Raw genomic sequence first — 14,606 nt, forward strand, 5'->3', positions numbered from 1 at the left:
TTGATGATAATCATAAGGATAGAAAATTGATGATGATGATGTTGTTCAATCAACATATAAGATTTTGTGAATTTTGTGGGTTTTGTGAGATTTTCAGAGAGAAGAAGAAGAAATAGGTGCTTAAAAGGGGTAAAAGGAATTAAAAGGATGAAATTACCCTCATGTGTAAGTCATGTGAGGCCTAAAAACGTTAAATATAGACAGATGTTAGGCCGTTGGACCCCCGGTGAAACTATTGCAAACCACAGTGACCCCCCAAGGTGAAAAAATTCTTTTAGACTCCACTTGTTATTTCGAACATACCACAGAGACCCCGGTGCAATTTTGTCTATAAGTAATATATAAATATAAATATGATAAGCATGGGCGAACTTAGTGTATCACAAGTCACAATAGGGGTATCCGACCCACCTAGATATAATGGGAAAAAACTAAAAAAGTTACATTAAATTTTTTTTTTTTTTTTTACCAAAAAATAAGGTTTCTTTTGTGTTTACTTTGAAAATTCACAAAAATTTTACACTCGGCTCTATTTGTATCCGGAGTTAAGTTCCCGCCGTTGAAGACAACACATACTCCATAAAAAGATAGAGATAGACTAGGCACATAGTACAAAAAAGTCTATGAAATGGCCAACGCTCACTCTTATATACAAAGTAATACAATGCCCTTTTATTCAATTTTATTTTATACACAAAAGACATCAAACTATTGCAACTTGTAAATGTCATATTATATGATTATATATCCTTTACCTTTTTTATGGGTAAAGAATGGCAACCTAACAATATCAAATAACCAATCATGTTGCATGTTACAGGTAAACATATCAAAAATAAAAAAAATACAAATAGGAGATTGTAGAAGAAAGATAATGAGAAATAGTCTTAAAAGTCAATATCATAGCTAAGTGTTCCAACTCATTTCTTGGTCCACCAAATATTAAATAAATTAAATTAATAAAATAATAGATGAAGAAAAATATAATTAATTGGAAACTACAATTCTACCCCTACCCTTTGGTAAACAATGGCAACTATGAACTACTATCAAATCAACCAATCAGATTGCAATAAATTACAATCAATCAAATAAACTATGAAAAAGATCCAAGTTTGGTGTTGTAGGTGAAATTATATGTGAAGATAATAAATTTGTAGGACTTGGCATAAAATTATTACCTTCCATATAACTATTAAAATAATTTCTACTATTACTATTTAACCCTGGACTTAAATCATGAAAAAAATCATTTTGTACTGGTGAGAAAAAATTAGGTGGTATCGGCGGTAATGATCCCGGCGCCGGAGATAATATTCCGGGAGGAAAGTAACCCATTTCAAATCCATCATTATCCGTCGCTAAATCACCTGTTGATGTTATTGGTTGTTGATGCTGATGCAGATGCTGATGTTGATGTTGATGTTGTAGTTGTCTTCTACCGTCCGGTGACTTGACGGCGTTTTCTATTGAAGCAAATCTTGCCGCCGGCGAGACAGCACCGCCGTCATCTTGAAAAGCTGAATAAGATGAGCCTATTGGAGATGAAGAAGCATTTGGGCCGGTCAAACGTTGGACTAAATTCATGAATTCATTTGGGTTTGTGTGGATTACTTTTGGTGAAACGGTATAGATGATTACTGGTGGCCGGTGTTGGTGTGGTGGTTGTTGATGTTGGTGGTGGTGGTGGTGTTGTGGTTGGTGGTGGTGTGGTGGTATTGGTGGTTTTTTTATTTTGTGGGAATCTTTGTGTACTTTGAGTGGTGCCGGACGGGGACCTTGGAGTGACCGAGGTGACTTGCCGGAGGGGAAATCCGGTGAGTCCATGGTGGTTTACAGTGGTTGTGTTTTAGAAGTCAAAAATTTTGAGATTTAGGTTGGAAGGGGTGAGAGAGGAAAGTAAAGTAGTTTTTGTTGGTTTTTTCAATGTGTGTTATTTAGTTGTTATATTTAATGGTTTTGTCAAAAATAATTTAATGGTATTTTAATGTCAAATTGCACGGTGGAACCCACATTTTTATCTTTAGTTTGATAACAAAATTACACGAGAAGTCCATGATCTATCATAAAATACAATTGAGGTTCGAAAATTTTTTTTGACAAGAAGAATCTTGGGTTTCACGGGTCGAATCCCTCTCCCACTTCAAATAATCTGGCAAAAGTGTTCACTTGAGCAATGTATTGGCTCCCTCAAATTTTTATTCATCAAATGGTGAAAGGTCTCCATCAGCAATCGATCGTTCCCAGCATATTTGGAGCAAAATTGTGCCTTTACCAAGAAACAAGTCTTATAAGTATTTAGATCCATCGACGCTCCATACTATGCAACTCATCAGGGGCGAAGCCAGAAATTCGTATTACTGGTGGCACAAATTTCTATTTTCCGTTCTAGATTTTAACTCTCAAGCAAGATTCTTTGATATGTATTTAGTTGTAGTTAAACAAGGGGTAAGGTTGATCGTATTAACTGGTAGCTTTTAGTTTTTTACATGTTTTCAGGTGTTTGACAAAGTAGTTGAAACTATTATAAAATAAATAAAATGACAATAGTAAGAGGTTTTTTCCTAGACGTTAGTTCCTGTAGTTTTTTTTTCTTCCATTTAAAATAGCTTTAAGCTTTTTTAATCAAATTAAATTTTTTATTAGATAAGAGTTTACTGATAATTGATATAAACTCTAAAAAATTCCTTCAAGCTCTAATACAAACATACCCATCATCAATAAAAAAAAACTATCAGATAATAGATGATGAAAATGAAAATAATTAAGATGTATTTGTATATAATTAAACAATAAAAATAAAAAGTAAAAAAATCAAAACAACATACATAAAAATATGAATATAAGTGGGTCTTGAAGTTAAGATAAAACAGAATCACACTCTACCAATTGATTTAGTCACCAGTATGTTATATAGAAGTATAAACTAAACTGCTTCTATTATATTATAAGGAGTATTCCAAATAAAAATGGGAAAAGTCATTACTACGCAGTATTACAAACTAAAATGAGAAAAAACATTATATTATGCGTAGTATTACAAATTAAAATGGAAAAAGTCAAAACAAAACACATGGAATGTAAGGCTCGAGCTCCTAACCACGTGCTTCAAGTGGTGGCACTTAACCACTGAAAAGCAAGATATATATGATTTTACTGTAAATTACTATATATAACCTCAAGTTGACTGGTGGCCTGTGCCACATTACTCTTCACGTGACTCCGCCACTGCAACTCATTCCGCAACCTAGTGATATCCATCTCTGTTAGAAATTCTTTAAAAAGTTCCTTCTCAAAATCCTCCCACGACAAATTTATAGTACGCTCTTTCCCGAACAACATAATTTTCTCATCCCACCACCTCTTCGCATCTCCCTTTAACATACTAGTACGGAACCGTGTTCTTTAATCAAGCGAACATTCGCTTGTGCGGAAGGACCCTTCTAGCTCCGATATCCACCTTGTTCTCTTTAGTTGATCCAAATCCCCATCATATGACGGAGGTTTCGTAATCAAGAAGTTTTTGTAACTAAACACCTTCCTACGGACATTATACCGTCCACCCTCAAGAACATTACCTTCACCCTTGTTACCCTCTCTATTCCCACCTTCACCAACCGGAGATTTAAGAACCTCTTTTTAAATTCGGCTTCTACGACAACGAAGATTTTCCCCTTAACTATCTCCGCGATCACATCATCGATCGCTTCTTGAAAAGCCTCTTTGACCTTGCGGGTAAAGAATGAAGAGTAATTTTCCAAAGCAACCCCAATCTTAGTGTATAAGTCGTCACCACTATCATAAATTTGACGCTTCTCCGAGGCTTCCTGTGACGCCCCAAACAAAACCATCGTGTACGGTTCATCAACAACATGATCATTACAAGGTCAAACACTATATGTTGTTTGAAAACCAGTTTTGCATTCATAAAAAGATAGCGTTTTACAAAAGATAACATGCTTCTTATGAATAGAAGCGTTAACATAAGTATGTGACCCAAAGGTCGTTACAATGCCACTGTTTGAAAAATAACGTAAGTTACGAATGCAAAAGAAAAGTTCCATGATTGAGACATCTCTAAGTAATGCAGCGGAAATCTAACACAGCAGGTCCGTAACAGCAAGTCTATAACACCAAGACAGCAAGTCTAACAGCGGAAGCAACAACGTCTAAGCACCTGAGAAATACATGCTTAAAAAGTCAACACGAATGTTGGTAAGCTATAGTTTTTTTGTAATCAGTAATGTAGACCACGAGATTTCAGTGCTTCAACAAGCAGTTTAAATCAGTAATTCGAATCAGTATGATAAAGTATATGCTTAACCGTGGGCACCCGGTAACTAACTTAACGTAATAATAATACCCCCTAAAAGTACACTTGGCGAGTGCGTATGTCCTCGAAGTATTAAACACCCGTTAAATGCTAGCGCGACTAGCCCGAGTGGGGATGTCAAACCCTATGGATCCATATCTAAAATTCGCGTTCACCGGTTCAAAAACCAATGATTAAACGTTAACGTGCTAAGGGAAAAGTTTATGCCGTTATATAACCCACACATATGTAAAGTTTAAGTACTCGTGTAAAGTAAGTAAAACATAAAAAGCGCATGTATTCTCAGTCCCAAAAATAGTAAAAAGTAGTAAAGGGATGCTATAACTCACAGTGAATAAGCAGTAAAAGTCGATACGAGGTAGGTAAGCAAGTAAGTCGGTCCGAAAGGTCGTCAACCTAAGTCAAAGATTACTAGGTCAGTATGTTGTCCCAATAAGTTTAAAAGTGAATGAATTAAGTTTAAGTGTCATCATCAACATCATCATTATCATCATCATTCATCAGCATTAAGGTAAGTTTAACAAGAATAGAGATCGAAAAAAAAGGCTGACTTCGGACAGCTGTAACGACCTCTATACAAATCGAAAAAACGCGTAGTCAGTGGCTATGGCTCCGTATGTGAGTCATCTAACTGCTAACCAATTTTCAGAACCTAACTCGTCTTCGTTTGACCGTGTCGACAGTTTAAGTGCGAGTAGGTCAGAAATTTCAGCACAACGTTACAAAGGCGTAGTGACTTTCGGAAGGCCATAAATCCTAAACCGTATATCGGATTAAGACGAGGCCTAAACGAAAATTCATCTACTCAAAACGAAATAAATGAAAATCAATTTTATAGAAGTCCAGAAATCTGATCAGATCCCGTAAAATAGTAAACAATTGCTCCGGTGGGGTTCTTGGTGCTTGATGCTCATCACGGTTCTCATCCTTGATGCTTGTAGCTTCAAGTGTACAACTCATTGATGGGTCAGCATCACCTTGACCAAGATTCAACCATCAACACACAATATGTTAAGACCAAGTAAGAACACAACTCATTTAAGAGTCTTAGATGGATGATGAACCAAGGTTACATCATATCTTTAGTCTTAACACAAATACAAGTTCTATTTACAACTAAAGCTACAAACTTTACTTCAATTAAACAAGTATGAACACAATCGTAATCAAATAAAGTAATGGAACCCTAAGATAGAGAGCTTGGATCATTTTCACATAAGTTATGAGATTACAAAGCTAGAAAGCTTGAATCTTTGGTGTTCTTGAAGATCATGAAGCATAAAGCTTGGATCTTTAAGTTACATGAAGACCACAAACACAAGTTTTGATCTTTATAACAAATAATGAGATCATAAGTTAGAAAACTTAGATCCAACAAAAGAAATGAAGATTCACAGCTAGAAAGTTTGAATCTTGGTTGTTCTTGAAGATCTTGAAGCATAAAGCTTGGATCTTTAAGTTACATGAAGATTACAAACACAAGTTTGAATCTTTATAACAAAACAACAAGATTAAAGCTAAAAGATTTAGATCTACAAAATAGGTGAAGATTCAAAGCTAGAAAGCTTGAATCTTCCATGTTCTTAAAGGATTCAAATCCATGTTTGAATCTACAAGATGTAATCAAGATCAAAAGCTAAAAAGCTAGACCCTTTGATGATGATGATGATTTCGTGAGAGAGAAGGGAAGAAGAAGAAGAAAAATCAAATACTTACACTTTTTAGAGAGAGAAAGGCTAGAGAGAGAATTATAGAGTAAGTGTGTGTAAATTACAAATGAAATCAAGTGTGAAATGAGTGCAGTAAGGCTTGTATTTATAGGTGGTGAGGAGGTGGGAGGGTGATGGTGGCTGTAGGTTTCAAGGGGGGACAAGGGGGACAACTTTTTGCTTTTTGGTTAATGGTTGTCTAAAGTTGGTGCTTATGTTAGGATCTCATGCAACATTAAGGATAATACTTGCAAAAATGCTAGTATGTTCCCTCTAATAAATGGGCATTTGTCTTACTTATTAATGGGTCACTAACTTACTAAAATTGGGCTAATTAAATAGTCCACTAGCTAGTGTAGGGTGAGCTAAGGTCCAACAAGGTAGAAAGTCCAACAAGACTAACTAGTGTGTTCTAGTAAATTACTAAGCGTAATTAAGCATCCAAAAACCCAAGTAATTGTTATTATAAAATAACAAATAGTATTACGTAGTCATAATATTCTAATTATGACCAAAGTTAAACGTGTACCAAGTACATAGCTCGTTTCAAACGTCAAGTGACACCAACAGTCGTAAAAGCATTCGGGGATCAAGTTAAGTGATTACACACTTAATAGCACGTTGTAAGGTATTAATGAAAGTAAATAATCATTAAATATGATCCCAGAGCATAAACTAGCTCAGTACGCACATATACGTAGTTTCGTGAAAGCACAAAGCACAAAAGCAAGTCAAAAAAGCCGGGTCGTACATTACCCACCTGTTAAAGAAAATTTCGTCCCGAAATTTTGAGGAGTGACCAACAATGGTACCGTTTTTGAATAAGAAGGAGCGTATCAAAGTTCCGTGAGACACGTGGGCTCAGAAGTGAGTTATTTACCTTGAAAGGTACTTCAGCGTAAGAATAGGTATATGCCATTAATTAAGCCTCTTGTCCTAAGATGTCAACAAATTTTTATTTCGTTTCTTGCTAACACGAAATGTGTCATCCGAATATATACCCACAAAAGGAAAAATGATGTTTTTAGCACTACAGGCATCTTCAGTAAGCTGGATGCCTGAAATACATCATGAATGTTACTAAACTCATCTAAAACATTGAGCGCTTATGTCGCAATACAAAGCTGACAGGTAGAATGGAAAACATGGTGATCACAACCATGCGATTTGATGTCTGGATAGTGTCAGCCACGGATTTTACTAACTCCTTGATTTCGGAAGGAGACCATAGGCATAAAGAACTCGATATTTAAGAACGTTTCATTTGACTAAATGAATTGAAATTTTAGCTGAAAGTGACTAATCGGACTTATATGCAATGCAAGCCATAATTAATTATAGTGTCTTCAGGATGGTCTAAACGAACAATGAAGGATATCACCCAGTTTAGCATACTGCAGGTGAACTTATCCTTAGATGGAATGAAAGCACAGTTACATAATGTAACTTTATCTTTTCAGTTACATGTTGAAGTTAGGGTTAACATTAATCTAGAATAACATATAGTTGTAACCAATGAAGGAAGGAATATGTCGAGTAACCACACTAGTGTCGTAGATGTTTAAGCAGTCCCCTTCCAAGAGGATAACAAGATTCATAGATTCCTAAAGTATTTTACATTACACTTCCGAAAGAAAATTGCACGAAAGGTGTGATCCTTGAACGAGAGTGAACTCTTCGAGCGGCTTGTTCTGAATTTATCCTTATACTTAAGGGGATGCGCGAATGAGAAGATACGTGAACCCTTAGTCATAAGGAATGGTTTACTCTAAGTGAAAGAATTTCCAAAATGATTCCTTGTACCTCAACCTACTGATTCATAGAGATGATGTTTACGAGGGTGTTGCGATTAGCTGTGAAACATTGAGAGTAGAAACCCACCTAGTGCCTTTCCTACAATAGGGTGACCACTGAGTGTTTCCCAGAAAACTGATTTATTGGCCCGCGTTTTTGCCCAGTCTAACCTTAAGAGGAACATTTCATGAGCGCAAAGACTTCTTAACAAATTTTATAAATCTTCCATCTAAAGTGGCTCAAGAGTTTTTAACAAAGATCTTAATAGTAAGCTTCATCCCTAACGAAGGGCGAGAAAAAGTGTGATCCATACATGGTGTAGTCTAATACGAAAACCTTTAATAAAATCAACCAAGGAAGTTTTGAAAATTCTTTAAAAGTTTGATGTGACAACATAAACGGAACGAAGTTCCTAGTAAATTTAGAAGTATGTACAACGTGTACCATTTTGCACAAAACTATTTGACTTAAGTTAAACAACTCAAAAAAGGAGCGATTTTTAAATAATTTTGGAGGTATAACTTGGTATGTACTAACCAAAATAAGTAAGGGTAAATTTATACATATATGATTTTATAAATCGCATAAGTGACAGAAAAGTTTTTAGTACTTTCATTTGTCCATAAATCTTGTGAGGACCGCACAAATAAGCAACGTGTAAAATTTTTGATAAACATAGTTTTTCGTATTTCAGAGGTTACGAGTTGAAAAAGATTGAGTGAAAAATCTTTGGATCATCGGGTTACATGTTACTAGGAAATGAAAACTTATGAATTAAATGTTGTTTTGATAATTATCAGGACACAAGTCCTTGGGCCAAAAAATGTTCACGCGCGAAGTCGTTGCTAAAAAGTGAGGTATGAAGGATAGAGCACGAAGATGAGAAGTTAATCGCTTCTTGCCCTTGCAAAAATCCAAATAGGTTATGGCTAATACTAAAGTCGGAATGCTGATGGTGTTAATATCGCTAGATGAGAATCTCTCAGAATAAGTCAGGACCTCGAGTTATGTAAGAAAGAGCATCGTTCCAACAGGCGTGGCAAATAAGATCCTTGGGGTAACGCAATAGCTTTGAATGGTTAAGTGTTAGTGGATGCCCGAAGGCTCTGCATCACGTGGTAGTAAGTGCCTTCACCACATACACATACACACACATGAATTTCTCAATTTCGACGGTTGTCATTCTTCATGATGACTTGGATACGAATAAGCAACGAAAAATTTTATATAATAAGCAACAAAAATTTTATAGAAATCGTTTAAGGTGACAACGTAAGAAAGGAAACGAAGTTCTTAGTAAACTGGGATTATGTACAACACGTACCATTCAAAGAAAGATATATTTTGAATAAAAGATTTGATTTGTAAAAGTGAAAGTAAAATTTCATATGTATTTGTCAAAGATAAGTAATCATTTACTTTATTTTATATAACATATACGATTTCAAAAATTTGCACGAATGGCAAATAAAATAAATTTACTTTTATAAAACTTTGAGGGGATCGTACCGTAAAATAGTGTGTGAAAAATTTTGGCAAACAAAATTTTCATATTTCGGAGGTTACAAGTTGGAAAAGATTGATGAGAATCGAGTAAAAGGTTTTTGAAAATCTCGGGTGATATTTGAGGTAATGAAAACTATTGAATTTAAATGTGGTTGATGACTATTAGTAGGGCATAAGTCCTTTGACCAAAAATGCTTAAGTGTGAAGTTGTTGCTTATAAGTGAGATACGAAAGGGAGAGTATAAGGATGGGAATTAAATACCCAATGATTTGGGAAATTTTGAACTGGTATGACTAATATCGAAGTAAGAAGGATGATTGTGTAATTATCATCGAATAAGAAATCTCTCAGGATAAGTTAGGATTCAGAGTCGCGTAAGAATGAGTATCAAATCAGATTCTTGGGTATTCTTTAATATAGAATTTGAATCGCTGAAGTGACGGGATACAATTTTCTTTATGTATCGTTGCGCAAGTTTGTCCATTGTATCGGTTTCTTTCATGGCTAGAAAGTGAGCAGATGTGGTGAGATGGTTGATGTCAAAGCTAAGGTATACAAAATAGTTTATATTTTTGCAGGAAATACTATTGAATACGATACAATTTTACACAAGATATTTATTTAGTTATAGAATGGATATACTTAAACCTTGCTACAACACTTATAGGCAGTGTACCTAATCGTAAAGTAGTGTAGTTTTTAGTAAGTCCGGTTCGTTCCACAGGGAATCTTTTTTAAACAAAGCTCAACCCTATATTAATTTACTTTTATAAAAATACAAACATATATATAAGTAATATTATTATAAAGGGGGGTTTTTACCGTTTAATGACCGGTTTGTCGATTTTAAAACTTTAGTCGCAGTTAAAACCTAATGTAAAATATTAAATAAATAAAAGACTTAATTTAAAGCGTAAAGTAAATAACGATAATGAAATTGCGAATAATAAAAGTGCGATAAAATAAACTTGCGATAATTAAAAAGGACGATAATTAAAAGTGCAATTAAATAACAATAAATAAAAGTGCGATAATTAGAAGTGCAATTAAATATAAAATAAAGGAAATTAAATATGAAATAAAAGAATTATGCTTATTTAAACTTCCGTAATCATGATGTTTGACGTGTTGATTTTAGTTTTATGCCCATGGGTTAATTGTCCTTTGTCCTGGATTATTTAATATGTCCGTCTGGTTTTTGTCCATAACAGTCCATCAGTCATAAATATAAAGTGCGAGTGTCCTCATCAAATTATCCTTATACCCGAAGTTAAATATTCCAAATAATTGGGGATTCGAATTGTAACAAGGTTTTAATACTTTGTTTAATGAATACACCAGGTTATCAACTGCGTGTGTAACGACCCGACCAAAACCGTTTTTGACGGCGTCGTAAACTTAGGTCCCGTTGCGTGGTCGTAGTCCCTATATGAGACTCGTTTGACCAAAATTATGTCGCGTTCATTTGAAAGGTACAAAGTTTAGTTTAACAAACGGATCGACAATAAGTTTACAAAGTTATAAAGTATGAATGAAATAACTTGCGACATAATTAGTTCGAAACCACAGTTGCTATAAATAGCGTAAGTAAGTAGACAAAAGTTTGAATCCAAAAATGCTATCCCTAGCGTATGCATGCATGGTAGACTCCAATCAAGTAATCAAAGAGTGCGGAAGCATGTATCAAGTAGCCGAGTATGAACCTGAAAAACATATAGAAAACTGTCAACGAAAAACGTTGGTGAAATCATAGGTGTATTTGTAAACGTTGTTTTTGAACCACAAGATTTTGTATTTCCATAACGTTGATTATCAAAATCGTTTGCATTCCAAAAGTATTGTTCGCGAGCACCCAATTATCAAGACTTAACGTTTCCTTCCATAGAACCCCATCACAATAGTGTTAGAACATACACTGTTTCTCGAAAATATATTTCATCCGTAGACGGTAGCGAACCGTCCGTAATGAGGGTTTGTCAAACCCGTATGGCCACACAATATAAGTTCTCGCTTACACCCTGCAAGTGTAACTAATGATAATCGAATTGAGGATTTTTGTTCTAACTCGCTGTGGAATGTTTGTTTTCCTTGTACTTGTGTTCAAAGTATAAAAGTAAGTAGTACAAAATGTAACAAAGTATATGTTTCTCAGCCCACAATTTAAAAGCATAAAAAGTTGTTGAAAAGGTGGGACTATGATCTCACCTCGAGTGCACGAGTATAAAAGTACTTCAACAAGTAAACGTGTGCATGAAAGTTGCTTAGCCTTGACCTAAACAAGTAAGTTATATCAATTAACCGGTTACGACACAAAGTCGGGTGAAATGTGTTCAATTAGTCCTATGGCTCGTTACGACTCGATTAAGTATAGCATGTGAATCACGTTGTCAAGTTTCATACAAGAAACAAGTATAAAAGCATGTTAGAATGATTGTATAAAAGTTTGGTTAAGTTTGACTAAAAGTCAAACTTGGTCAAAGTCAACGAAAAAAGTCAACGCGTTCGGGTCGGGTCCCGAACTATTTTTCTATGCTAAATATTCATATACAAGTATATTAAAACAAGCTTCATGTGAATCGGAGGTCGATAGCTAGTCAAACATTTCGCGTGAAATGCGCCAAACAAAGCAGAATCTGGCCAGGCCAATCCGCGCGCCGCGCGGGGATGGGGCGCGCCGCGCCACCATCTGGGCAGAGATTTCTGGTCAGTTTTTCAAAGTATGCACGAACCAAAACATTTTCCAACCCAACTCTTGACCCGCAAACACTTATAATGCCTATCATATATCGTCGAAAAGGTATTTTGACGAGGAATACAACTAACCACATATCATCAATCAAAAACATCATTTACAATAACCGAAAACTCGTCAATTGATCAAGAAAGGTTTATTTTCAAAGTTTCAAGCTCGTAAAACGTATTTTATGATTCGGGAATCCAATTTACACATACGATATGCCGTTTCGAAGGTAATGAAGCATACATTACTACTAAACACTAACAATTAACATTTCATGGCATTCAAGCATCAAAAGTTCATGTCAAGAACTATCAAACCCTAGTCAAACATCACAAAATCATTAATCGGGTTTTTGAAGTTTTCTTAATCAACCTACACATCAAAATGTGGCTAATGATACTAGTAACACAATTAAAACATGCACTTTAACAATCTAACAACATTAACTCATCCAAAATCAAGGATTAAGCAAACCCATTTCAAAAACTCAAACTAGTTACTCCAAACCACAAATCGAGCAAACAAAACATATATTCATGTTACACACGAGCCATAGACACTAACTAACACAATTTCAAGTATATAAAACGAATTTAGAGAAATTTAGTGATTTTAGAAAGTTACCCAAAATGGATGAAATTGGTACCAAATCGAAGAGGATGATGAGAGGATCACGAATATGTAATTTGTTTTGAAGTTTGCTTCCCGATCCGAATTTAGATGATGAATTATGTTTGTGTTCTTGAGAGAAAAAAAGAAAGAAAGAGAGAGAGATGGAGGTGATTGAATGGTGGTGATTGGGGTGGACTAGTTGACCTAGTCAACTAGTTTGCCCCGTGTCAATTTTAGTCCCTCGAGTTTAGAAGCGGGTGCGGGATTTAACCGATCGAATATTTTTAAAACGCTCGAGTAAACGGGTGATGTCAAAATTAAATAGCGGGAATATAATGAACGTTACTCACGGAAACTATTAATTTAAATACGAAAGATTATGTTTTAAAAAAAAAAAAAGACGGTGTTAAAATTAAATTTAACGGAAAAACGCGGGATGTTACATTATCCACGCCTCAAAAGAAATTTCGTCCCGAAATTTAGTTGGAAGTAGTAGTTGTTGAATCTTCCTCGAGATCTTGCGTTGCCAATTCTACGAGTGAGGGAGAAGTACGTCCTAGGGTATTTCAACGAATTTTTGACGGTCGGGATCATATGTTGTTTTAAGGTTTGGCTTCACGATTTATGGTTTCAACCGGTCCTCCTAGGAAGTGAGGGTTATCGTCGATAGTGAGTTCATCAAAGGAGATAACAAGTTCTCGTTTCGCAAAACACGTCTTTAAGTTGATACATCGAATGTAGGATAAACGGAGACTCAAAATGAGTCGGAAAAGTCTAAACGGCTAGTGACGGGTCCAAAACACCCCAAGAATTTAAAGGATCAAAATATCGCGGATTTAGCTTCCTACGTTTTCCCGAAACGGATTGCACCTTTCCAAGGTGCGACTCTTAACGTGACGCGGTTTCCCACGTGGAATTTGAAATGTTTACGTCTAACATCGGCGTAGCTCTTGGTGATTACGAGTCGCGTAGGGTTTTACCTGAATATGAATAAATTTTCTCGGTTGCTCATGAATAACCTCGGCCCCGGTGAATTGATCATCGTTTACTTGGTTCGACAAAGGAGAATGACGTTTCCGGTCACATGTGGTTTCAAAAGGAGTGACGTTAAAACTCGAATGAAAATCATTGTAGTACGAGGATTCGGTTAAAGGAAAAATACTTTTCTCAAGTAAATTTGAAGTTGGTAATACAAACTTGTATTATGGTTTCCAAGGTTTAAATCGCATGTTTGTTCGGTCCGTCGGGTTGTGGATGGTACGCGGTACTCATGTCTAAACGCGGTCCCGAGGCTTTTTGTAAGGTACTCCAAAATCTAGAAGTGAAACGAGGATCTCGATCCGAAACGGGGTACATTTCCCTAAGGCATATTGAACAAGTTTGCTAGGAATTGAAAACGTTAGCTAGGACAAGTTTCTCAAGAAAATTCGCGTCGCGGAAGATTTATCGGTTTCCAAAAACGTTCGTCGGGGCAAGTTCTTATCGGGTTTTGAAAACGATTGTTAGGACTATCCACCCTCGCGGCGAATACTTGTATGACGTGAAGAGTCGCTCTCCATTGAGAATTTAGAATAAGGACCTCCTGAACCGGAAGTACGAGGGTGATGCAAGAGAAGTTTCCGCCCCGATGTGAGCATAACGAGTAAATTGTAGTTAGTCAATAAGACTGCGTGAGGACGAGCTAGTATACCCGTGTGACATACGGTTGAAGTCGAATGGAATCGGTAATTCATTCGGAAGCATAAATATAATTTGACAATAATTGAAGGTGTGTCCCCGGTATGGTTGTTATAAATATTCTCGGAGTTTTCGGATGTCCAACCATGAAAAGATGAAGTCATGCACATGGCACATGGTGGTGTTTAGGTTGATCGAGTCTAACCACCATCACGCGTCACTAGAACTTTGGTA

The 14,606-nt window shown here is 35.8% G+C and overlaps 1 protein-coding gene across 1 annotated transcript; it reads right to left on the reverse strand.

The window, feature by feature from the left end:
- Window positions 1-821: 821 nt before the first annotated feature.
- Window positions 822-1,955, reverse strand: LOC139898874 (protein MKS1-like). Its single transcript, XM_071881674.1, is given in 3 exon segments — window positions 822-1,656; window positions 1,658-1,707; window positions 1,710-1,955. Coding segments are annotated over 3 exon segments (741 nt in total). The 5' UTR covers window positions 1,828-1,955; the 3' UTR covers window positions 822-1,083.
- Window positions 1,956-14,606: the final 12,651 nt, after the last annotated feature.

Source organism: Rutidosis leptorrhynchoides, chromosome 3, assembly GCF_046630445.1.
Source record: "Rutidosis leptorrhynchoides isolate AG116_Rl617_1_P2 chromosome 3, CSIRO_AGI_Rlap_v1, whole genome shotgun sequence".
Classification (NCBI taxonomy): domain Eukaryota; kingdom Viridiplantae; phylum Streptophyta; class Magnoliopsida; order Asterales; family Asteraceae; genus Rutidosis; species Rutidosis leptorrhynchoides.